Raw genomic sequence first — 26,782 nt, forward strand, 5'->3', positions numbered from 1 at the left:
TTGTGACCCTGGCAGTCGGAGCCATATGAGGAGAGAATCTTTCTCCAGCATGTCTCTTTATGCACCTCTCTTGTGCCATAGCCGTTAATATGAAATGTATTGACCCAGTGCTTTCATTTGTGTTGCTTCTATGTTACTGAAATGGCCGGAGGTGAATAAACTTAACGTCAGTCTGATATGTTCTTTCTTACTGGCTACATGGTTTCCTCTCATCATCTCAAAGCATCAATATCGCCAGCCCTTAATTTCTGGACCCTTCTTTCTGATCCTCCACCACCACCCTACCCCGCCCAACAGTTCTCTCATGTAAAAGATTTACACACAGCTTCAGGAGACTTTATTGGGGAGGTACCAGTGCTTTTTTTGCTGCAACCAAAAAAAAAGCCCCTTGACTGGCTCCATCATATTAAAAATTTACACGTAACTGAAGAGCTGTTACAATGGACTTACTAGCGTGTTAGCAGCAGAAACGCTCGCTGCAAAAGGCCTCGTCCCGGGGAGTTGGGCGGCTAATTGGATCGGGTGGGTTAAGTAAATGTTTGAGTTTTCCTCTGTGCTGCTGCTGCTGCTGGTAGTGGTGGTGGTGGTGGTGGTGGTGGTGGGTGCCTCTCATTTCAGCTGAGGGGAACAGGGGATGAAAGGCAGAAGGGAGGGAATGTGAGGGGGAAATGAGCTCATTATGATGATGATGCATTCAAATCAACTTCACGATAAAGTAGCCTACCAGTTGTATTGCATGTTTAGCCCATTCACTACATGTCACGCTATCTACTATATAAAGTTGTGTGTCTGTGGTGGGCCGGCGGATCATGCCCAAATATGGACATTCCCGACATCAGTGCAAATCGTCGTTTTTAGGAAACAGTTTCTGTTTCTGTTCCAGAGCTCGATCAGTGAGAGAGAGACAGAGACGCACGCATACAAGGAGAGAGGGAGAGGGAGGGAGGCAAGCAGAGAGGGAGAGGAAGAAGGAAGTTATATATGTGACATCAGGCCAGAGCTTGCTCAGCAAGAGACGGGGAAACGGAGAGAGAGGGGCAGAGAGGGAGGGAGGGAGAGTGAGAGGTAGAGGGAAGGGAGAGAGCGAGCCTATTCTACGTAATAACCTGGCCAACCCGACACGTTACATGGTGACGCATGGCATTGTCAGCACAATAATGGCGAGCAAGCCATACAGCCGATGAACGGTAACTCCAAATATCGGTGAGATACAGGCGCAGAGCTCCAGGAAGGGTTGAGGGGCCAAGCGCCCCAAGGCCTTGGTCTCCCAGGGCCTGTCACATTGACCTTTATTTTATATTAGGACTGTGTGGGCCCCTCCCCCTGGCATGCCGGGCAGGCCCATCACATGTAATACATAAATAGTGGTGAGTAGTACTTGAAATAGAATTTTTACTGATGCTGAACTGATGTGCCACTGTTCCAATTTTTCTAAACATTCTATCTATTGATAATTTACGATATTGCTCATTATTTGAAGTGGGTTCCAAAATGACCTGATCGCTGTCCGTGGTGCTGAACTCTTAGGTTGCGTGCGTGCATGCACTGTCGTGCATATTTTGTTTCCCTTTGTTTGTCTGTTTTAACTAATAAAAACATGACTTAAAAAACTGTCTAACGTGTTTTGCGATGATGAAAAATGGAGATGAAAAATGTTGTAAGCCCCGCATTTGCGCGCATGTGTTGCGATGTAATGTCAAATGTTATGGTTTATTATTCAGCACCATAATGCAACAGTATAGTGCTTTTCTTAACCTGGCTTGTCCACCGCACATGGTACTGGTTGGGGGGGGTGTATTATTGCGATTATACTACAGTTTCATTATTAATATAATTGATCATTAGACAGAGAAAGAAAAGAAAATGATTAGTTCGTTACAAACAGCTACATATGTTCGTACTGCTATATTGTGTGCTATACCGTATATACTGTAGGCACTCAATAGAATGCCTCTCATCAATCACATTTCTTATGTTTTGTTTCAGGATCCAGATCCAGCGGGGAACCAGTGAACCGAACAGCTATAGGAGCTTGGGAGACTGCTTCAAAACCATCTATCGCAATGAAAGGTACTTGTAGGATATTGATGTCACTGGTAGCAGGCAGTTGTTGTATAACAAAAGCCACTTTAGAGATCTGGTTTCATCTGACATCAATCCATGTAGGTGTCCTATGCATAGTCTAAAGTAGAGATATTCTGATATTTCCACAGATTCTGATACCTTCAACTTGTGTCGATGCTGAGTAATGATTATTGAGGAATAAATAACAATTCTGTTAACAATTCTTAAAGTGCAGCCACAAGCTGGTAAAATTAAGTAAATAGTACAGAAACAGTATAAAACGGTAGCGCAACATGAACTGAAGCATCCAAATAAAATACAAAATGTTTCATGTAAATGAAATATCATCATGAGATACATAGTATTGCAGCGGCAATTCGGCATAGACGGGCATACTTACCGATACCAGCATTTTAGGCAGTATCGGTGGCTTTTCCTATACTGGTATCGGTATTGGAACAACTCTATTCTAAAGTGCCATCAGGATTATTACTATAACAGTTGCTTACTGTAGCTATAAATGTATAGATTTTTGTGTCGACCGAACTTTACTCAAAGAATATTTCATGGTTGCCGTGGTGAATGGTCATTGGCCATGTTCGTGGGTGGGAAGCCAGCCGGGGTGGGTGTTTTCTGTCGCTGCACTCAGGTTGGTCTGGGCGCCTGTTCAGCAGGGAGCAGAAATGTTTCAGATCAGCTCTGGAAATAATGTCAACGAGTTTATGGCGGTGTTGACAAGAGTGGTGGATGATGTTGCACCCAAGGTGAAGGTGACGTTTTTTCCTAACCAGAAACCGGGTCGACAGATCCATCTGTGTTGCTCTGTACGTGTGCACTGCTGCTTATAATGCAGGTCTTGTTTCTAGAAATATGAGTGAGTTTAAAGTGGCTGAAATGGGCATTATACATAAGGCAAGCAATCTTGATTATGTTTTCGCCCCTGTCCGTGAGTCAGTCTGTCTGTCTGTGAGCACCTAATCTCGGGCACCGCTGCACTGATCAGCGTGAAGCTATGCGCACACACTTCCAGTAGGCAAAAAAAAAAAATGTTCTAATCTGCCTTATTGTGGCGCTATAACCGGTTGCTTCACGTTTTGGCCATTGGACTTTAGCTTGTGTAAAATCGGTGTACCCAGCTCTCACTGTAACAATGTCCAAACGTCCTGCTGAATATTGGAGGCTTATTATTATTGGAGGCTTAAACCCCCTCCTCCCAACGCCACTAGTTGGACCATCAAATAGTAAACAATGCAGCTGGTAGATGTATACAGCAGAAGACTGCCGTGCTGAAGCTTTTGTGATCCTCAGTGCTTCTCATTGTATTCACATTATAGGGGGTCATTTGATTCATTGTTATTATCAAAAAAGGTGCGCTCAGTGGAGTGTAAATCTCCACCAGGAGCATGACCTACCTCCCTCCATATTTCTGTCTGTCTGGGGCATGTGAGGACAATGTTTTGGGTTGTTGCGCAACTGTGCATGTATGAGAAGGCACAGGAAGGTATATAGCCTAAGACAGAACTGTCATTACATCATTATGATGCAACCAGAGTATGGCTGGGTACCGAAATTCGATACCATTATGACAGTCATACCCAAACTGGAATCGCATTTTGAGGGGCCTCTATAGAGTGCAAAACGGAGTAGGATAACATCCCCACAGTTTCTTTAAACACGGTGCTGGACCCAAAAAGAATCTAAATCGAATCAGGAACGTTCAGGAACCGTCAAGGTATCGGGAAAGATCTTTGAATGATACCTATCCCTAAACCTGAGTGACAGACTATATGGAATCTATGAAGTCTTACACATGTAGCATAGCAAACCATATTATTTCACATACTCACTCACTTAAGCCTATTTGTTAATTTTGTTGGTCTAGTAGATGTATTTAGTTAATAATTTGCTTAAATATGTTGTACTGTATGTGCATTCATGTCGGGAGCTGTTGACTTTTGGCAGGCAGTAGTTTACACAGTTCAACCATGAAAGCCTTTTCAGGAGCCCATGCATCACTGTCATGCTCCTGTGCCATATAAGCTCTGCTTAGCACGTTTTGTAGAAGTGCCTTTTTTAAAGCCCCCCTCCAAAGGTTTTTGCATTTTTCATCTGTTTAGTGTTTTCCTATGACAACCTGTAGTCTTATACATTGATTTCAGAAGCATCATAGACAGCACCTTGGGAGCCACCTTGGGAGCTCTGTTTTATTGCTGCTGTTGAGTTTGAGTAGGTTAGATGTCATTCATGATTTAGGCAATTGGCAGTTCTGACCAAGCAATCTGAGTGGTCAGCTAGACATGGTCAAATCAGCATGGCAGCACAGCTAATTGTGCATCACTTCAGTGATGGCTATGGAACTGATGCAAGCACTTCTGTCCTAAACATAACGCTGTTGTGCCAATAACGATGGTAAAGTACATCCTCGCCTATACAGGGGCGAAAACTAAATCTCTGTCCCTGGCCTAGTAGAGTTAATTCATTCACAGGGGCGACTCGCCACTGTTGTTAAATCAGCTGATCTTGTAAAGTCGTACATTACAAGATCAATCTCTCCCTTCTTCTGTATCAAGTATGAATACAAATCAAGTTAAAATGAGCCTAGTCTGAAAAAAAGCGTCATTATTCTTCTTGGGTCCGTGAAAAAAGAGGTAGAGGAAGTGAGGGGTTACAGTGGGGATTTTGGGATACGTGTATGCATAGGAGACGGTGTGGTGAAAATGACAGAATATGGACATATGCCAGAGTCATGTCTCTGGCATTTTTGGCACTTTTGCTCATGGTCACATCTAGTTCAAGTCTTCAATACAGCAAAACTAAAAAAAACTAAACTAAACAATAAAAGCCTGGAGATCGAGGCTAGTCAGTGGCTAATCTCGCAAACCACTGGACCAATCAGTGCCACATTTATTTTGCACTTGTGCACACTCCCAAAAATCCCTGAATATTTCTTACATTGTGAATTAATCTCAGATCAACTATAATTTTTATATACATGTATGTACTTGCATGGGATCTTTTTTTTTTGCGATAAAAAAGGACAGTATAACGCTTTACAATTAACATCAAAGTGGGAATATCTCCTTTATGCAATATCTCCTGTCTCTATCCCTCTTACTAAGGACGGATTAGCCATTGGGCCCGTGGAATTTACTAAACTGAAGTGTAGAGGTTAATCAAATGTCAAATATGTGGGCCCCTCCTCTGTATTCTCCTCTGTATTTACAGCAGTGGTTAGAAGGATTTCTGTCGCTCACTCATATGGTACAATGGTACAATCAGCGAAATGTTGGCGCGGCATGTCCGCAAGACTGCGCAAGTTAAGGTTATTATTATTACAAATACATGCACATACATGTACTTTAGGTTACAGACTATAAAAATCCTGTATGATAAAATATCTGCAGTTGCTGCTTTCTTTACCCACACATACCTTAACCCTAGAACACTAACGTTGAAAATTGTTACACCATCACTAACGCTGGGTATATTTTACCCGATATAATACATTCTATAAAACATATTTCGCATCAAAATATATTAACTAAAGTACAACAATACATGGCAAATTGAAGTACTCTTCTTTAATATTTCAACATGAAATTTCACCAAAAAAAGAAAAACATAACGGAGCTGGGAACGTTTCCTTTGGTCCACCCATTCCTGGGACATGTGAGCCTTGTCCAGTGAAGGCACTGTCTAATTGCATCAGCTGACCATTGTGGGAGTATGGGATTTTGTTTTTACCCTCTATCACTAACGTTGGGTGAAAATCACCCAAAGACCTGCCTGTAGAAACTAGAAAAAGTGCTCCTCGGAGCACTGCCAGACCCCTAGTGGTTGAAATCTGAAGATACGTCACGCGAAGCTTGGCCAATCAAGGGGACAGGTAGGAAAAGAGGGACAGGTAGGAAAAGAGGGACAGACCGACCGACAAAGCAAAGCATGTAGGCCGACCCCCTGGGTCTGGCAAAAACTAGAAAAAGTGCTCCTCGGAGCACTGCCAGACCCCTAGTGGTTGAAATCTGAAGATCAGAGCACTACGTCACGCGAAGCTTGGCCAATCAAAAAGAGGGACAGGGAGGAAAAGAGGGACAGACCGACAAAGCCTCATGTAGGCCGACCCCCTGGGTCTGGCAACAAAAACAGGGATGGGGGCAGGGAAACAAACCTACCTTCTATGACAGGGGTCTTCAACATTTTCAGCCCAAGGACCCCCTAGCTGAGAGAGAGATGAAGCAGGGACCCCCTCTATATTGTATAAAATTGTGTTATAGATTCAACTTTTTTTGTTTACGTTTACTGTTCTTTTTTCCCTCTACACCTATACCTCTTTGCCAAAAATAGCCTCACAAATAGCTCACAACGCCTCCGTTGTGAGCTTGTAGATCTGCTATTTTTGGCTAAAGTTCTCCTCAGAATAGGGATGCTAGGGTTCAAGTGGTTAAGGCAAAAAAATAAAATCATATCACACAAAGATTTGGTGGACCCCCTGTAGTAACTCTGAGGACCCCCTAGGGGTCCCGGACCCCTGTTCTATGACATCCGTGAGCATCCTGAAGGTACCCAAGGACCCGCCCACCCCAGACATCCTCACCTCATACAACCCGAGCAGTGTGTTTGCGTGCTGCTTCCACCTGACACAGGGGAGGGGAGGGGGGGCCCTAAAAGATGATCGTCCCAGAGTTGATCCGTTTATCCGTCTCTGCCTCTTCCAACTGTGTTTTTTCTTTGTTTCTATTACAAATTAATTGCAATGTAAATATAGTCAAGTCATTATGTCGACAACACAATGTTAGCAATTGTAGAATAAGGGGTGTGCTATAAATTAATTGCATTGTAAATATTCTAGAGTCAATAGTATTGCCATAATTGTACAGCATGTCTGCAACACATTGTAGAATAAAGGGTGTGCTTCTGTAGAAACAGAAAGAAAATAAAGGGAGAATAAATGTTGGGTTGTCACCAGTGGTGTAGTGGAGGGTATATACTGTACATTGCTATTGCACATTGGTCATTGCGTATACTAACATATAATATGTGCATCAGTGAGATTTGGTGTTGACAAAATTGCAAATTTTTCAATATGCTATTGGTTCTGAATATTTTAAATGGTTTCAACATCAGCCGTGTGTTCTCCTATGACTATTCTCTAATCTCCGCCTAAAGGAAGAACTTGAGCGAGCAGCCCCCCAATAATATAATTTCAAATCTATACCATTTTGGGTTATAGATGGAGGAGAGTAAACTGTGCTGTGATGCTGCATTCACACTAGCATTGACAAAGCGACAAGTAATTTTTAAAGGAAGCCAGCGACATGAAGCTACAAAGTGACACCCAATACTTGTAGTGTGACGTGCTACAAATCACTTTTTTCATTGTTTGAAACATCAAACAATCATTATGTTTTAGTTTCACCATTTCCACTCCCCTTCTCTCCATAACACGTGGTTCACTGTGTACATGTCACCTCCATCTCTTCACCATATGCATTCTATGTGCAAAATGAAAAACTGAACAAAGAATTTGTTGCCATTAGATTTTTATTATAGATTTTTTTCCAGATGTTATCAATTAATTGTTACACTCCTAATTTTCATAATCAAGGATTGTACACCAGTGACCATTGATTACAACATTTCCTCACAACTTAATCTAAAAAACAAAAGCTTGGCGTGACGTTTCAAAGACGAGACTGCTCAGTGTTAAAGGGACATTTCGCGGTTTTGCAACCAGATCTTATTTTAATGAAGTTTAGGACTCAAGAAACAAGATCCTGGTTTTTTTTTGTGTATAATCTGTGTTTTTAGATATCTAGTAATCTTCGAAGATCTCGTGACGTTATTTACGTCTCATTCCTTTCCGCACTACAGTTGTCTCGACGTATCTCAGTCAGACCAGCTCCAAAGACAGCCACAAGGGGTGTCCCCAAGATTTGGTCCAACCTTGAACCGTCTTGGACTCCACCCCATAGAGTTGAGGCAGCGGGCACCCCCCCGTGGAGCGACGGTAAACAAACACTGAAAGGCTAGGTTCACAATACCAAGGATTCGACAGTTATGTCGCTACTATGCTACACGGAAGTAGAACGGCATAAAGATCATAGACATATAAAGGTAGACGCCTCCTTCGGCTCTGAAGCGTTCGTATCTCGGGCGCGCTTCCTTGTTCCTTCCACTTCCTTCCGCTTCAGCAGGGCAAGCTGGAAACTTCCGTGTGCGTCACAGAAGGGGGCGTTCGGTAGGCCAATCAGAGGCGGGTGGGGTGGGTTTTTTCTTAAGAGGCAGCCGTGCAGCAACTAGTCAGTTAGACTCGCTGTGATTGGCCAGTAGTCAACGCGATGTGATTGGCTAGTAGTCAAACAGCCCTGCGGAAGAGCCTTGTATTGAGATACCAGTCGCTCCAATGAACTGCAGAGGCCAATGAGGTATCTAGGTTTCTATATCTATGATAAAGATACCAAGGATTTGTCAGTGATGTGACATCACTAACGAATCCTTGGACATGAAGGATGAGATGGACGATTCTGACTTCCAGTGTTGCCAGATATTGTGAAAGAAATAAGAAACCAGGTCTATGAAAACAAGCCCAAAAGAGCCTCCACTCCCATAGAGGTATGTCCACTCCCCACAAGGAGGGGCAGTGCACCAAAGCATTATGTTCATTGTAGTATTGCAGCAGTCCAGTCAAACCCTAGTCAAACACACAGATTTCATTATTTTTCTGGCCATAGGGTGCACATTTTAAATTGTTCTACTGTAATCTACTACAAATACTATTAACATTGAGTGATTGCAGTTTCTTCCAGGGGTGAAATGCTCCTTTAAGGCTCCAGCTGGCCGGTGGGCCGGCGAACCACGTCATCACGCTCATGTCACCATGACTCAGCTATAACCATATAAGGAGTTCCCAATGCAGCTACGCCCCAAAAGAGTGTTTCCTAACCTCAATGTGTCGTCTTGGAATCAGGTGCAAACAAATCAGTTATCTCCATATATGGGCACAACAGGGGGCATGCCCTTATATAAGGACTGACAGATACAGAGAAATCTCCATATATGAGCATATCGGTCGGATCGGCGGTGCAACGTAGGTGTGTCGGGCCCTCTAGTTGTTGAAAGACCCTTTAACCACTGTGCTGTCATGGGCATTCAGTGAGTACTAATAAGTATGACCTAATATTGTGCGATAAAGTATGTGTGTCCTTACATTGCCTATATAACTGTTACTCTAATTATCACCCAGGGTGATTATGAAAGAAGATAACTTCGTGTTATGGAGAGAAGGGGAGTGGAAATGGTGAAACTAAAACATAATGATTGTTTGATGTTTCAAACAATGAAAAAAGTGATTTGTAGCACGTCACACTACAAGTATTGGGCGTCACTTTGTAGCTTCATGTCGCTGGCTTCCTTTAAAAATTACTTGTCGCTTTGTCAATGCTAGTGTGAATGCAGCATCATAGCACAGTTTACTCTCCTCCATCTATAACCCAAAATGGTATAGATTTGAAATTATATTTTTGGGGCTGCTCGCTCAAGTTCTTCCTTTAGGCGGAGATTAGAGAAGAGTCATAGGAGAACACACGGCTGATGTTGAAACCATTTAAAATATTCAGAACCAATAGCATATTGAAAAATTTGCAATTTTGTCAACACCAAATCTCACTGATGCACATATTATATGTTAGTATACGCAATGACCAATGTGCAATAGCAATGTACAGTATATACCCTCCACTACACCACTGGTGACAACCCAACATTTATTCTCCCTTTATCCTCTTTCTGTTTCTACAGAAGCACACCCTTTATTCTACATTGTGTTGCAGACATGCTGTACAATTATGGCAATACTATTGACTCTAGAATATTTACAATGCAATTAATTTATAGCACATCCCTTATTCTACCATCGCTAACATTGTGTTGTCGACAGAATGACTTGACTATATTTACATTGCAATTAGAAACAAAGAAAAAACACAGTTGGAAGAGGCAGAGACGGATTAACGGATCAACTCTGGGACGATCATCTTTTAGGGCCCCCCCTCCCCTCCACTCCCCTGTGTCAGGTGGAAGCAGCACGCAAACACACTGCTCGGGTTTTATGAGGTGAGGATGTCTGGGGTGGGCGGGTCCTTGGGTACCTTCAGGATGCTCACGGATGTCATACAGTAGAAGGTAGCTTTGTTTCCCTGTCCCCTTCCCTGTTTTTTTTTCTACAGGCAGGTCTTCGGGTGATTTTCACCCAACGTTAGTGATGGAGGGTAAAAACAAAATCCCATACTCCCACAATGGTCAGCTGATGCAATTAGACTGTGCCTTCACTGGACAAGGCTCACACAAACAAATCAGTTATCTCCATATATGGGCACAACAGGGGGCATGCCCTTATATAAGGACTGACAGATACAGAAATCTTCATATATGAGCATATCGGTCGGATCGGCGGTGCAACGTAGGTGTGTCGGGCCCTCTAGTTGTTGAAAGTCCCTTTAACCACTGTGCTGTCATGGGCATTCAGTGAGTACTAAGAAGTACCTAATATTGTGCGATAAAGTATGTGTGTGCTTACATTGCCTATATAACTGTTGCTCTAATTATCACCCAGTGTGATTATGAAAGAAGATAACTTCGTTCATTATCTCTTTTAATATTTACAATGCTCAGTTTAATGCGATTTACTTGCTTCTGCTCTGTGTCAACACTCCAGACACTTGCTTGCCTCGTGTATAGAAAAGAAGACCTCGTTAGTAAAATGACATATAGATAAGGAACGAGTTGAAAGAAACGGTAGTCGTGGTCCCAATCCCCAACCCTGTGTCTGGCCCTACATGTGACAGGACATTGAGACAGTGCAGGCCCCAGGAGAAAGTGCCGGCCACTCTGCTCTGTTTATGGTGAGTCGACAGCTTTATAGTGGATATAAAATGGATCTGCTGTGAGGTGTGTGAGTGAGCGCTCCAGGAGCAAGAGGGTCGGCCCCCGGGCCCACTCACTGACAGTCTGAGGAGGAGGAGGGAGGCCGTCAGTTAGCAGTGGATGCTCAACAGCACCCATCTATCCTGCTACTGTGCCTGTGCACACCATCCTCTCCCCCACTGCCACCACCACTCCGCACACACACACACACACACACACACACACACACACACACACACACACACACACACACACACACACACACACACACACACACACACACACACACACACACACACACACACACACACACACACACACACCAATGACATTCACATGCCATACAGGCACACTGCCACAAACCTCCCACCTCCACTACCCCTACACAGATACACAGTATACATATGTGACACTTGCCTACCAATGCCACTACATTGCATCCTCACACACACACACACACACACACACACACACACACACACACACACACACACACACACACACACACACACACACACACACACACACACACTTCATTCTGTACGTGCATGGCTTTTATATCTCTGTGTATTTTTGGGGTGTGTCCATTGCTATGTATGAATAGGTGTGGATTAAATTAATTTCAAGAGAATTCAGGGTTATGTCACCGGGGGAAAAAATCCTCTCTGCATTGTAGAAGTCAAAACCTAAGAAATGTACATCTAATATACACTGCAATGTTATATCAACTCAGAGAGTTTAATAACGGACCCATAAGGGTCCATTTAAGTTAAACTGACACTCGGGATTTTGTTGTGTCCACATGCAGTGAACATGGCTCAGGCAGACCCGGTGGACAGAAGATCCTCTTGCATACAGAGCAATTATCACTGACAGTATATTTTCGCTGAGGCCATAATCACTCCTCAGTGGCGAGTAGTGGATTGCCCCCAGGCCAAACCACTTAGTTATAATTTATACAAATAGTAGTTTTAGGCCCCAGCTCTTGTAGAATTATTATTAAAAATAAACTCATGCCGGGACATGGCAGGGCTGAGCTGCTGACTCTAGACCCTGATCTGTCTCTTTTTGTCTTGTTATTTCTCTCTCTCTCTCTCTCTCTCTCTCTCTCTCTCTCTCTCTCTCTCTCTCTCATGCCCTCTCCGTCTTCGCCTCACTCTCTCCTTCTCTCTCACCTTTGCCTATTCTCTCTGTCTTTCTCTCTCTCTCTAATAGCTATCTCATCCTTAACGGTGTTGCTCGCCAAATGCAGCCAACGTGCAAGCTCACAGCGCGTCCCAATGCGATGCATTGTGAGCTTGTAGATCGGCTGTTTTTTGGGCACGCAACACCGTCGCGCGGCAAAGTATACATTGGGCTTAAGCCGATGAGGGAGAGGAAACATGAGCCCCCAGCCCTAGCACGGTGATTAGACTGAGGAAAGACATGCAGGCCCGCACATCTGTGACTCCGTCTCTCAGAGGCTCTCAAACACACTGTTTAGTATTGGCAAAGTAGTCAGGTCTGTAGGATTTGTATAGCTGGATAAAATTAGGACTATTAACGCTGGAGAAATCACTACTGTACTATATTTGTATGTTATTCCTGTCAAAACATTGGCCACATTTGCAAATTAATAATGTCTTCTTTTTTTTTACTGGTTTTTGGAACAGAATTGAGGAAAATGTAACTCACTTGCACCAGTATGAAATAGCTCATGCTTGTTGGCATGTAATGCATGCAAACGATATTCGTTAAGGCTTTGTTATATGCCTGACAGGCACCCCTCGTTTGGTAGTGTAGTGTAGGCGCTGTAGAGTGCAGCAGCATGCGCTTGTGTTTCAGTGTTTCAGACTGGACACAAACAGACTGCATGTTAGAACAGTCCAGTCCCCACCACAGTGTATCCTCAACACTGAGCTCGTGAACATGATCTTAAAATCACCAAACCGAGAGTGCGTTCTAACTCAGCTGAACTTCAACTTTGTCACGTCACAGGTTTAAAGGGATTGTAGGCAAGTTCAGAGATAAAAAGATAATAAAAAAAACTGTTGTCAAACACCGCCCCTCCACTCCCACCCCCCCCCCCCTCCTCATCAGCAGTTTGTTTCCCCGACCACCAGGGGGTGACGCAGGGGGGACTTCTAAACGGGCCATGCCGAAAATAGGTTGCTTTATTCGGATACAATGTGTGTCACTGCCCGCCCCTGCCGGTTCTCAGAATTTTTATTTTTAAATAGGCTCTGTCATGATAAATTTACCACATATATGAAGTTAAACACCTAAATTCTATCCAAATGTCTATCCAAAATCTTAAAAGTAAATTCCGTGCCTCAAAAAAGAAGGTTGAGAGCGTTTTAAAACCGAAAGTAAACAGTATAAACTGCCCACAGAAAACAATGGCGGCTCGTAGCATTTTTGTCGGCTGCACTCGGTTCCATTCGGTTTCACTCGAACAGTTCACACGGACGCGCACGGACGCGTCCATGCATTTACATCCCGGACAAACATAAACTGTAGGGAAAATACGGATTTCAGAAAGAGGACTGTGTTTCAATGCAGGAAAACACCCCAGCATCATTATATAGTGGCTGATGGAGGGGAAAAAATGCAAAATATATATATATACATTTTTTTTAATTTAGGCGTAATGTTGCCTAGAATCACTTTAACTGCGTAAATGTGTGTGAAATTCTTTGTCATACAAGCTCCCATCATTTGCAGTTTTCAATAAAAGGGGAAGCGATAAAAAAAAGAAAACAAGGAAACCAGGTCAGATACTGTATGTCAAATATTCCTAGCATGAGAAGAGTAAAATATACACATATGGTGCATGGTTTAAAAAACAATAGCAATAAAATAGCAACAGTCATAGAAACATAGGCCCCGATTCATAACGAGGGTCGTAAATATGGGGTAAATAAAGTTCGTAAAGGCCGGTCGTATTTTGGTAGTCACAAACGGACGTGCAATTCCCAAAGGGGTTCGTATATCACAGAGACGTGCGTACAACCAGTGCGTATGACCAGGTGTGATGATTACTCTGGAAGGCTGCGTCCAACAGCATCCAACTTTAACGTCACCGTGCTGAACCGTGCTAAACAGCGTTGCCATGTCCGCTTATTATAAGCGAATTTGGGCTTATTTGTCTGTAAAGTTGCTTGTAAATATTGGTAGCTGTGGGGACCGCGGTTTTTTGGGCTTGTTTCTAAAGTGTAGTTGGTTATTTGGGCTTGCTTCACAATTGTTCAATTGTTTTAACCGGTGGTTCTCAAATATTTTTATGACATGGACCCCCAAGTTAATATGTAGGCTAATTTATCCCTATAAGCCCCATCTGAAATGTTTTGTGCCAGCTGGAGGCAGATTTGTGTTGTTAGAATGTTTAAAAAATCTTCCAAATATTGCACATTTTATTACAAGATTTCTTTTAAATATAGCAGATCTACAAGCTCACAACGGTTTAATTAAAGTGGTTATAATGGCCTAAGTGCCAGTTGCTTCTTTTGGGCTTGTTTTCCTAGACCTGGTTGCTTATTTCTCTCACAACATCTGGCAACGCTGATGAAAGTTTGAAGTTCAACTCCGCCTCGTCTAAAGATAACAGATGCGGCTTCGCATCGCCTTGACAGCTTACTGTTCTGTCTGGAAGCGGATCACGTAATAAATGCTCTCATGTGTAATGAGAATAAATAAGTTTACAAGGTTTAACCCCATTACCAAATAAAAGGCTAATAAAACGTGGAAAGGATATATATAAGCCTTTTCTAATGAACATTGCGGACTTTTACCAAGGTAAAAAGATGATGAAATCCAGCATACAAGTGGAACACTGCTATCCGATTATGGACCAGAGCTTATTGATTACTTATTGATTAAATTAGTGCATTTTTGATTAATATATCACTGTCCTACGTCGTAATGGGGAATATTAGATCTGTTGTGTGTGGTGTTCATGTGATCAAAATACAGTAGAGTAGCCTACAGTAGACTATTAGCCTACAAATTAATACTGCAGCACGGACAGAGGTGCGTCAGTCCCTCCGCAGTTTCATTAAGGCATCATAGCCTATTTTCATTATGACATGACACTTTGGCTGAGATGGCCCACTGGCAAACACACTGAGGGACGGGGACCTAATAATTCAACTCTAAATGCAACTGATAGCCTAGAAAATAAATAAAAAGCGGTGGAATCTACATGTCTATATGATGCATACTGTAGGCTACAAGCAATATATAGTTTGACATTTATTTTTTTATTTTTTATATATATGTGTTGACAAATGTTGGGCATATATATATTTTATTTGAGGTTTGCCACTGTTGTAATTGATTTTGGCATGAAGAATAAAGCATTCTAAAGACATACGCACATTTCAGCTCTGGTAAGACAGCCTCAGGGCTGACCTGAGAACGTGCGCACCTGACGCACAAAACACAGACCAAAAAACTTTTATGAATCCGACTGCAGGTGTAGGATTTGTCCTAAATGCCGGTAGGTACAAAATATGGTCGTAAATCCCTTTATGAATCGGGGCCAATAGTCCCTTGTGCATATTGTCTCACATGCAGGTGAGACATAATTTAACCCATTTAGACCTGAGGCCAATTCTAAAAATGCCTTCTAAATCCTGACCCAAGTTTTCTGAAAAACTTCAAATATTTATTCAAAAATTACATAAAACTAGACCATACCCGGTGAAGGGCGCAGGCGAAAGTAGTTGCAAACTTGGGGTTATTGCACGTCCTGTCGCACGGTTTCTCCCCCCCGCGCGTCCCTCCTCCCCCCCGCGGGTCCCGTCGCGGCACCCGTCGCGGTCACCCCTCCCCACGGGCAACCCCCCCCCCCATTTAATCCATAGGCACTATGGATTAAATGTCTCCCAAGTGATGAGTTAAATTATGGAGAATCAGACGATTGCTTTTTTAAACTTGATCATTACAAAAGTGACTTCATGGTATCCTGTAATAGCATTTCCAGCTCCTTGGAATGTAAGATACTAGAGGTTCGGGCCGCATAGTCCCGTCTAGTGGCCTGGCCCGCACATCGGAGACAGAGACAGTAGAGCGTGTAGACGTTCATTGCAACACCGGTGCTTGTTTCTCGCACATGATTTGGCAACACGCAAACCGAAAGCGAACTCAACTTTTTGGAGACACAGACAAACACACAGCCACACTTGCCACTTGCCAATTGTATATATAGATGTCAAACTGAAAATAACTAAATATCATGGGCTTATAGCCAAAAAGAAATAAGTAAAACATCTATGTCACATGAGTTTCTACCACAGCCCACAGTTTGGATTGGGACAGAAGAAAATGTGGTTCCCTGGTGGGGGAAAAAAGTTTGAAAACCACGGCATTACCACATGGGCTCATGAGCAATCTGTTCTAGCCTTGAAGCCATCAGCTGTGCCTACTTCACTAGACCCATATGCATAGTCCATTTTCATTGCACTATTGCATTCCAATGGTATGATTTTGCGTGCAGGCCATCGCTGAATGGATAGAGAAGCCACCAGGGAAATCAAAGGTCCTTGGTTCGATTCCCGGCCCCGGCAACGTGTCGAAGTGTCCTTGAGCAAATCACTTATTAACCCCTAACTGCTCCCACCCACTGGGCTCAAGTCCACTTGGGCAGCAATCAGCTGGGTGAAGCCGAAAACTGAATTCCCCCCTGCAGAATCAAATAAGTCTAATTATTATTATTTCCAATTTGCAGTTTATTTTATTGATGTAAAATGCATTCTGCAGTGCAAGGCACACAATCTGACTATATACATATCAGTACATCGATTCTTTACTATTTATGCCCGTTGGGAATGCATGCCTCTCCTGTAATGCATACCCGTTGTCAGAGTACTTAGTGCAATAGACAGACAGACAGACAGACAGACATTGAGATCTCCATACTATATGGCCATAAAAGGGACACATTTCTAGATATTTCTGGACAACCGCGGATCCAACCGACCTCCCACTTGGCACATCACTCGCTTGGGTCATCTGGGATACGACTGCGAAGTTTGAAGTCTACCGATTGGACGGTTCTCGAGCTATGTGGGGGACAGTTACCCACGCAGTGATTCTGTGCATTTATAGATAGATAAAACTATGCACGTTTGGATTTATAGGATGTGATTAGACGTGTAGCTGTATCTTGCATATCTTGTCTTTTCATTTAAAGTCGGTATATGTAAACCAAACACCAAATTAAGTTCATAGAACGAGTGTTCCTGATTCTGACTCGGATTCTAATACTGATTTTGAATGAGTACAACCGACCTTTAAAACATACACCACACAGTATGGAGCTGCCTGTGTTGTTTGTGTGTTTTTGTACCATGAAACCTGATCAGTGACCCTTGGGCTGTATTGTGGCTGTTGGTGACAATGTCAAGGTTAGATCACTGGGAAACATGAAAATATTTGCAGATAAAGCATGCTGGTTGTTTACAGGCTGGTGAAGGAGTTGTCTGTGACGACTCACAGTAGTGTGAAACTTAAAGACGGAGTCAGCAGCAATCTGTTTGACCATCTAAATGTTGGGTATGTTTACATGGGTCCTCAAAGAGTTTGACTTGTAAATGGAAAACAAAAACGTTTGTTTTGGTTGTTGAGATGGTGATAAACAGTACATTGTAACTACTCTCGTTTCTCATGGATTTCGTCCCAGTACTAAGATACTACAATCAGCAAAACTATGCAGCCATCTAAATATTGGATTTAATCACATAGTTTGTCAAGGGCTTTGATTTGTACTGTAGGTTTAGACCTACAATGTGTATTACAATGTTTATGAACAAATATCTTCTGTCCTTAAAATATATTTTAAAACATATTACTATCAATCATTATTTTATTCTTATTGTATTAACCTCAGACAACATTTCAAAGAAGAAAAAAAAAAACTTAAATCACTATGTAAACAAAGCCAGTGAATTAGGCCACAGTTGTAGTGACAGATTTGTGCCTGTAGCTTTAAAAGTGTGACTTTAATCAACAGCATGTTAGCAACTCCAACCAATTGTCGTCAAAACCCCGCCTCCAATCACTCTGACTGGCTGAGATGCACGGAGGGAGCGCTCGCTTTGGTTCATGTGATAACCTATTCTGTGTGCCGTACTGGCTTGCCAACTCGGATGGTGCACTCGTTGACGTGTGAAGCCATCGACTGGTTGGCGCCGATGTTGTAAAACCTTGCACATACGCAGGACGTTGAGTGAGTGAGCCAAAATGAGCTCTCCCAAAACGACTGGCTTGGGAATCACTTACACATCACTTACACGTTAATCAACAACACAAACCTCTGCCACCATTACTATGTGGTCGACGACACTTATTTTTTCTTCTAAATTCCCGCGATCACTAACACATCGTTATCCTGTTCATTTCTAATTATGAGAAATGATAATTTGTGTCTGATTGTGATTATCCAATTTGACTAATTGGTTATTTCTGTCCCCTTTGTGGTGTGTTAAGCTGCTCCCCAGATGGATGGAGGTGGTTAGAAGAAGGGAAAGTTTATGAAAATGAAAGACAAATCACAAACGCACACACACGCATACACACACACACACGCACGCACACACACACAACTACACGTGTGCATTCACAGGTCAAACATGCACATTCAGTAATACATGCCTATACTAACATACTGTATACACACGTTCGCATACACTCTAGCCAGCTGGCAGCCCACAGTAGCTAGTCCTGTGTCGAAAATGGATTTGTTTAGGAAAGCCAAAAGGGGGACTTAGTGTGTATTTTACATTGACAGTCAAATCAGGATTCAAATGACAGCCAGTCGCTGGAGAGCCATATTTGGCCTGTAACAAATTTTACTCACATTGTCACCTGGTGGCTCCATGACCTAACCACACCGGGAAACCTGTGGCCAGCCATTTGCATGGACAAAGAGAGCCGAGGGCATGGGCTTCCGTCTGACTGAAATAACTTGTACACAGACAATACAGGGGATTAATTTACACTTCCAGGAGGGATATCCCTGGGGCTGTAATCTCCCGTCACAGCATTATTATGGCTGTATCACTCAGAACCCGTCCGCCCGTGTGGCTTCAGCTTGTTGATGAAATAGGTTGACTCTGTCATTTGATGAGAAGTGTTTTGATCATTAGCTTTGGGTCATTGCAGGGTTTTCTGGAAGGCATCCCACTTCGGAGGTTTTCATGCGACTTTTAAATGCTCCTCCCGTCCCTTCTCCACGTAATCATGACATCTGTACTTCCAGAAGCAATAATATTTACGCTTGGACGCAATCGTCCGAGAACATCTCCACCGGCTTGTGGAGCGGTGTTGCCACAACAGAGGAGGCCTGAGTTCACATACAGGAGCTGGTCACGCCACACTGTCCACCATGTCCACAGACCTGTGTTCACTATCAATATGCACTCTCCTACTTTTTTCCCCCTTTTTTTTCAGGGGGGGATGCCTTATTTTGACAAGAGATTGAAGGGAAACAAGACGGGGCATAGCAGAGGGATGACAGATCCCTCTGCTATGCCCTGTCATAGCAGGGCATTGCAGATTGGACAGTCAGCTACTGTACTGCACACCTTCAATATGCATAATGTGCACCCGCACACACTGTCTTGCTGGCTTTCTTTTTTCTCCCTCTGTACTTGTTTGACAATGTCACACCATCACTCGAGCTACTTCTCTCTCTCTCGCACGCATGCATGCATGCACGCACGCACGCACACACAGAGCCCTATTTCCCTTGGTGTTCAAAGCAAAGGGAGGTATCTTAAGTGATACATTCTCAGATTTGGAACCTTATTAATCAAAAAAATAAATAATGTTGGGACAATTTGTATTACACCTCATGTTTTTATTTCCGGCAAAGCCGTATCCTCTCCCTGACGGTTGAACGAAATACTGGAAAGTAACTGTTGCCGTTTACTTTCCAAATGTTTACCAAAGTTCCCATGAACTTCTGTATTAATTCTCACAAAGGAATGATGTTGTGTTGACTGTCGTAGTCATTTTAGACCTGAAGATTTAGACCTGTTCTACCTGTTCATGGTTGGACGCAGTCCCTTTAAAACAGTATTTGACAACAAGAGGAGACTGCATTCCCATGTACCGGTACCTCACAGTGGGCAGAGCATGGCACCAAACCTGTGGTTAATGCCTGTGGACTGCATAGTGCTAAAGACGCTCATCCACCGGTTCTAACTATGCTGAAAATGTTCACTTACGGTAGGCTACTGTTAGGTGCTTTAGATAAAGCATGTGGTAGCAGAAGAGCAGTAGTTGAGGTGCTTTGGATAAAGCATGTGGTAGCAGAAGACCAGTAGTTGAGGAGCTTTAGATAAAGCATGTGGTAGTTGAGGTGTTGCTGTTTGTCGTCACAATTTATTACATAATTTTCTGCAAATACTTTGAATGATGTTATTGTCGCAGCAACTGGTAGGAGTTTCAAAGCAATTGAAAGTCAAGTTAATGCTAATTTTCTTTTTTGTACCCAAAGCTATAAAAGTGACCGCTTGGCTACCCCAATGCAGCTTGCAACCAATAGGCATTTGAGAAGGATTTGCAAATGCTGTCTCAACATACACATTGTGTGTGTTTTTATACGAAAGTTCTATATTGCGCATGCATGCACTTCCTGAAATGTGTATGCAACACAATTTGTGCACTGTTAGCAAAATAGGGAACATACAACTAGCTTCTCCCGTGTAGGGAACAAAAATGAGAGTGGACTACCAATACAGGTTTCACCATAATAGCCGCTATTCAGGTGTCAGGGAGAATTCCTCGTTCTACTCTTGATCGACATTGGTCCACAGCCTTGCAAAAAAAGGAACAATTAATGATATGAATGACCTTTCTCTGTTTTGTTTCCCTCTGTTCTGTCATCTTGCCAAGTTAATGCCATTCTAATGCTGATTTCAAAACACTTCCTCATGATTATAATTTGGTTGGTTCAGTAGAACAGTGGTTTTCAAACTTTTTGTGCTGTCACCCAAGGCACACCAAAGTGAAAATCTCCTGTCCTATACAGTATATATAATTGTAAAAACCCTGTATTACACAGCGTTTGTAAACGCTTGTTTTTATTTACTAATGCTAAATTAAACTTTTTGTAGTTGTATATATTCCATTGATAATGTGTGGCTGTCACAGAATCCCAAGCCACACCTGGACACAGCACACCGTCTGGGAACCACTGCTCTAGAAGTATACTTATTCAGATGACTGGCTTCATGTACAATTGTGTGATAGATCACTCAGATATGTTTTTTTGTAGCATTGTATGTGACAGTTGAGTGCATTTGAAAAGGATTCAAAAGAATAATATCTAAATCATGACAGACTCAGATATTGAACTGCACAGTACTAACCTGTTCTAACCCGTATTTACCTGGACTGGTTGATTCGGTCCAAAATAACCTTCAAAAGCTCTATTTTGTTTCCTAACATCCTAACTGGACTGTTTAATTTCTATCTACATGCAGAATCTATGGCTTCTATAAGGGAATCCTTCCTCCAATCCTGGCAGAGACTCCAAAGAGAGCAGTTAAGGTAGGAACCTACAATCAAGCCCTTAGCCCATACAAGCAAAAGATAGTCTATTTACCTTACCCAACCAGGAAGACCTACAGTACTGTATGACTCCCCCCCCGCCACACACACACACACACACACACACACACACACACACACACACACACACACACACACACACACACACACACACACACACACACACACACACACACACACACACACACAACTTTACTCCTTCGCTCCTACTCCTGTGAACATGCAGCACACATGGCAATCAAACATGTGACGGCATTGTGACGCCATGTGCCATGTTTGCCTTTCCTGTTCCTCGCGTTTGCTCTGGAGGACAGCCAAATATTGATCTACAAGCATTACCTACTGTACACCATACCAGTGTGCTAGCCACTGTCTGTTGGGTTTTGGGGCTTGGCAGCTTTATATGGAAGCTGTATGTCGTTCTCTGGCCCCGCCGGTGTGTAACGAGGTGATTGGGGATGCGGGTGGGTTGGGGGGTGGCTACCTGGCATGGGTCTGCCATATAATGAGATACTGGAGACAGAGGGTGTGTGAAATGTTGGATGTAAACACACTGAAACACTGAGAGTATGGTGGTAATTGCTCGCTATGGCAAACAAAGCCGGCTGGTGGTGAGCAATGTCTGGGGCGAGGGAATTAAAGCAAATTAAACCTACGATTAAAACGCCTTTGCGGGCTTTTTGCCCTCTTGCTAAGACAAACAAATCAGGGAATGTGTCTCCCCTTAAACAGTGAACATGAAACATGCCTCTTTCAGCTGACAGTATGGTGTGAAGCGTTAAGTACTGCGTAATGTTGTTCATCAGTTCGTTTACTCTATTTGAGACCCATGCGGGCCCAAGTGTTCTCTTGAAGGAGGCTTTATTCTGCTAAATGTGCGTATGTGTGAGTACACATGCAAGTGTGTATGTGTGCGCTCGTTGTTTGTGAACACCTAGTGGCTTTTGACAGCTCATTTATTCCCATCTCTCCTTCATAGTTCTTCACCTTTGAGCAGTACAAGAAGGCGCTGATGAACCTTACCTCTCTGTCTCCTGCCCTGGTGAGTCTGAAACGCGGAAACACCTGAACACACTCACACCTGATCTTTGCACCTAAACACGCACGCACACATGCATGTATCTGTGCAAACCAGGAAGGGAACCCGCACAATGCATCACGAAGATGCAGGTGGCCGCATCCTTCTTGACTAATCTCCATTTCTAGCGTAAAGAGTCAGTAGGTGTAAGCAAGACGGATTAGGATTCATGAGGGGGTGTGGTTGACGCGGACACACACACACACACACACACACACACACACACGCACACGCGCATGCATGCACACACCTATTCAGGTGGCAGCCAAGTGTCAGCCATGATGGATGGCCTTCCTACAAGCCGGCTTTCGCCTCACAATGCCTGGGCCGTCCCAGCACGGCGCGCATCCTCGGCTTTGTTTGCACAGTCATCGGAGAAGAAATGTTTACCTGTCCGGGACTGTCCCATCCACATCCATCATGCTCTCCTCCCCCATGGGAACTCACTCTGCCAAACCCCCCTCCCCTTCTTCTCTTCTTCCCTTCTTCCCTTCTTCGCTCATCATTCTTCTTTTCAAGCAGTATCAAGTACAGTACACATTGGATCATTCATTAGTGCTGCTGAATTACAGATTTTGGTCTGAATGGCACTAACCCCCCCCCATCCCGCTCAGTGCTCTCTCTCTTTCTCTCTCTCTCTCTCTCTCTCTCTCTCTGTCTCTCTCTCGTCTACAGTATCTACCTGTGTCTCCCTCTTTCTCTATCTCTCCTGTCTCTTTGTCACTGTGTCTGTCTGTCTGTCTGTCTGTCTGTCTGTCTGTCTGTATGTATCTCCCTCTCTGTCTCTCTGTCTACAGTATCTACCTTGTCTTTGTCTGTCTCTCTCTACCCTGTTTCTCTGTCTGTCTGTCTGTAAATCTCTCTCTCTCTCTCTCTCTCTCTCTCTCTCTCTCTCTCTCTCTCTCTCTCTCTCTCTCTCTCTCTCTCTCTCTCTCTCCCCCCCCCCCCCTCTGTTCTGCACCCAGTGCAGCTGAATAGTTTCACTCTGATTAATGAGGACGCGCACAGTAATAATACAAATACGGAGTTAGAAGGTGGCCAGTGGGCCTGCTGGCTGAATAAACAGCACCGGGGCACGTCTGAGAGGATGGGTCCCGGGGCTCTGACAGCAGGATGAGGAGGCAGGATGAGTAATGAGGTACGGACACGTTCCTGACGCTTTACCATTACGCCCCCCCCACACACACACACACACACAATCTGAGCACATATGCGCGCTTGCAAGCACAGACACACCACTCGCTTGCACGCATACACACACACACACACACACACACACACACACACTGACGGCAAACATGTTGTTGCTTAAGTTGTTGCTTAGTGCACACGCTCACACACACATAGACTGACGCAGCCATCTGCAATGTACCACCACACGTGTGGGCATGCACATTGCACACAAATGTGGATAGGCACTCTCACATCCACGGTTCATTTACACAGCTACCCATAATACACCTCCCCCCGACACACACACACACACACACACACACACACACACACACACACACACACACGTGTGCCTGTACACTTCCTCAGGCCAGCAGAGCACACACACCTACACACTGTTACGTAGCAACCTGTGACCCCACATAGCACACATGCACGTGCACGTGCACAACACTACTACCCATATACAGTAGGTAGTGTTGCAACATACGCTCGACTTTCGACTGCATACCAGACATTTACATACACAGTTCATCTGTATTCATCACCACCTGTCACTTGTAATGGATTTCAGTGCTCTTGCCGTCAAGGAAAGTTATAGATTTCTTCCCACACTGAGCAAACCTGCAAATATGTAGATTGAAGCAGTCCATATTCTGGGACAGACAGATAAACAATCTGTAAAGATTTGCAGAGATTTGGCAAAAATAGGCAAACATTCTGCAAATATTGCCGATGTACAAGCACATAGTGTGTTGCGTTGAAAACCAGTATGAGCTTGTAGATCAGCTACTGTACTTTCGCTATTGGCGTACAACGAAGTATATAGGGTTTAAGTGATTAATGCTGAATATTGACCATGATTGATATAATAGATCTGCAACTTGATTGATTTCCTACTTCCTCCTCATTCCTTCTGTCTCCTCTCATTCACCTTTTCTCTTCCTCTTACCTGTTCCCCTGACATTTGTCAAACGCTCACAATGGCAGCCATGACAGAGACAGATGACCACCCTAGAGGAGACACAGAGACTCGGGGAACAAGTTTCTGCGAACAAAACCGCAATTCAGAATCAAGTCCTTGTTACTTGAGTGCGTTCACTGTTTATTCTCCTTTCTTTTGTTGTTCACATTAGTATTACCCTTGTTGCTGTTTATCTGTTTGTTCAGTGCTTTCGTGACACTTTCACTCAGTTGAGCAGACTCCTCCTCCTTCTCCCTCCATGGCAACAAATTGTTATATAAATATGTATTTAACACACGCATACACACATCATTTTATGAATAACAATAATGTTTTTTTTTCTTAAAAACATGATAGCCTCTGTCCGCAAAGGCAGGGTCCATGTATTTGGCCGCGGACCCCGATCTCAAATATTTTGTTCCAGGGACCCCCAGAAGCAAAGATTTGAGTTACAGATGTTCGCTAAAAAATATATACATTTAAAGGTTTGCACAAATTTTCACGATTTTTCAAAAATAGCAGATCTACAAGCTATTGTAGATCTCCCCCCCCCCCCCCGGACCCCACTTTGAGAACGAATGCTCTAAGGGCCGGTGGAATCTTCCTAGATGTTTGCAGACAGTTGTTTTTTAACTTTTCAATTGTACCCATGAACCCCACCTCCATCTCCCCTCATCAGGTGCTGGCGTTGGCTGGACTAGGGTCAGGTTTGACGGAGGCGGTGGTCGTCAACCCATTTGAAGTGGTGAAAGTCAGTCTGCAGGCTAACAGAGATTCTTTCAAAGAGGTAGGGAACAATGTTGTACCTTTACTGCTTTGTAACCTCAATGTGTTGATTTGTTTAAACACCCCAGTATATGAATCTGTTTGTCTGTTTTTGCATTCCCATTTTAAGGATTGGCCTCTCTTGCTTCGCTTTCAAATCAAAGATCTGGTTTCAGAAAAAGTGTAAAACATGGAGATTATACACTGTTGAACTAACTCTTCTGTATATTACATCCAGTATTTTATCATTATTGTACATTTTTCATTGGATATTTTATCAATATTGAGTCATATTGCATACTGTATCAACATTTGGTATTGATATTGTGGTATTGTGATAACTGATATGGCATCTGCCTTTGCTAGGTAATAACTGAAGAGAAAAGCAGTCGAGGATTTGTTTCTGACACATACTCTCACTCTCAACACAGCAACCTTCCGCATTTAGGCAAGCTCGCCACATCATCAACTCTGACGGCTTTGGACTACGAGGACTCAATAAAGGGTTAACGTCAACGCTGGGTCGCCATGGTGTCTTCAACATGATCTACTTTGGGTTCTACTTCAATGTCAAGGACGCCATTCCTGCCAGCCCGGTAAAATATCAAAATCTATGCAGATATATGAGCTCACAATGCATTGTGATGCAGCTCGTTGTGATCTAGTTGATTGGCTGTTTTTGCCATGCGACACTTATTATTAAGTATGCATCAGGCTTAAAGGGATATTTCACTTTCAAAAACATTTTGTGAGCCCCCCAGACAGTTTTTAACTTGCTTGATTCAGTATTTAGATATTTGATATTAATTTTATCAGACACGCCCCCTTCCTATACAAACCCATTATAAATTCAAACTCAATTTAGATTCATCAAAAACACCCGTCCTTGGTTCTGGTGACTCATCCTGGCCTCCTAATATGTGAGGGGCCGTGTTTTTTCGCGTACTTAAAAAAAAAAATCAAATTATTATTTTTATGTATTTAATCTTTTTCATTTTCAGTCACCAGAACCAAGGACGGGTGTTTCCGAATAATCTATGGTTAAAATGGAGTTTGAAGTTGCAATGGGTTTGTAAAGGAAGGGGGCGTGTCTGATAAAATGAATACTAAATATTGAATCAGGCAACTTAAAAACTGCCCGGGGTGCTCCCAAAAGCTTGAGTAGACGATAAAATGACCCAATTTCTTTTTTTTAAAGTGAAATATCCCTTTAAGTGATATATCACTGAACCATACTAACTGTATATCTGATGGGGCAA

The 26,782-nt window shown here is 43.2% G+C and overlaps 1 protein-coding gene across 2 annotated transcripts in view; it reads left to right on the top strand.

Moving 5' to 3' along the window:
- The window catches only part of slc25a21 (solute carrier family 25 member 21), a 116,924-nt gene that overhangs the window by 84,025 nt on the left and 6,117 nt on the right, over positions 1 to 26,782 (top strand). For both annotated transcript variants that reach the window (XM_080414014.1, XM_080414015.1), the window contains 5 exons: positions 1,987 to 2,070; positions 21,456 to 21,522; positions 22,523 to 22,585; positions 25,438 to 25,545; positions 25,955 to 26,119. In XM_080414014.1, coding sequence (XP_080270140.1) covers positions 1,987 to 2,070; positions 21,456 to 21,522; positions 22,523 to 22,585; positions 25,438 to 25,545; positions 25,955 to 26,119 — 487 coding nt within the window. The remainder of the gene's footprint in view (positions 1 to 1,986; positions 2,071 to 21,455; positions 21,523 to 22,522; positions 22,586 to 25,437; positions 25,546 to 25,954; positions 26,120 to 26,782) is intronic.

Source organism: Gymnoscopelus braueri (assembly GCF_963280865.1).
Source record: "Gymnoscopelus braueri genome assembly, chromosome: 19".
In the NCBI taxonomy this organism is placed as follows: domain Eukaryota; kingdom Metazoa; phylum Chordata; class Actinopteri; order Myctophiformes; family Myctophidae; genus Gymnoscopelus; species Gymnoscopelus braueri.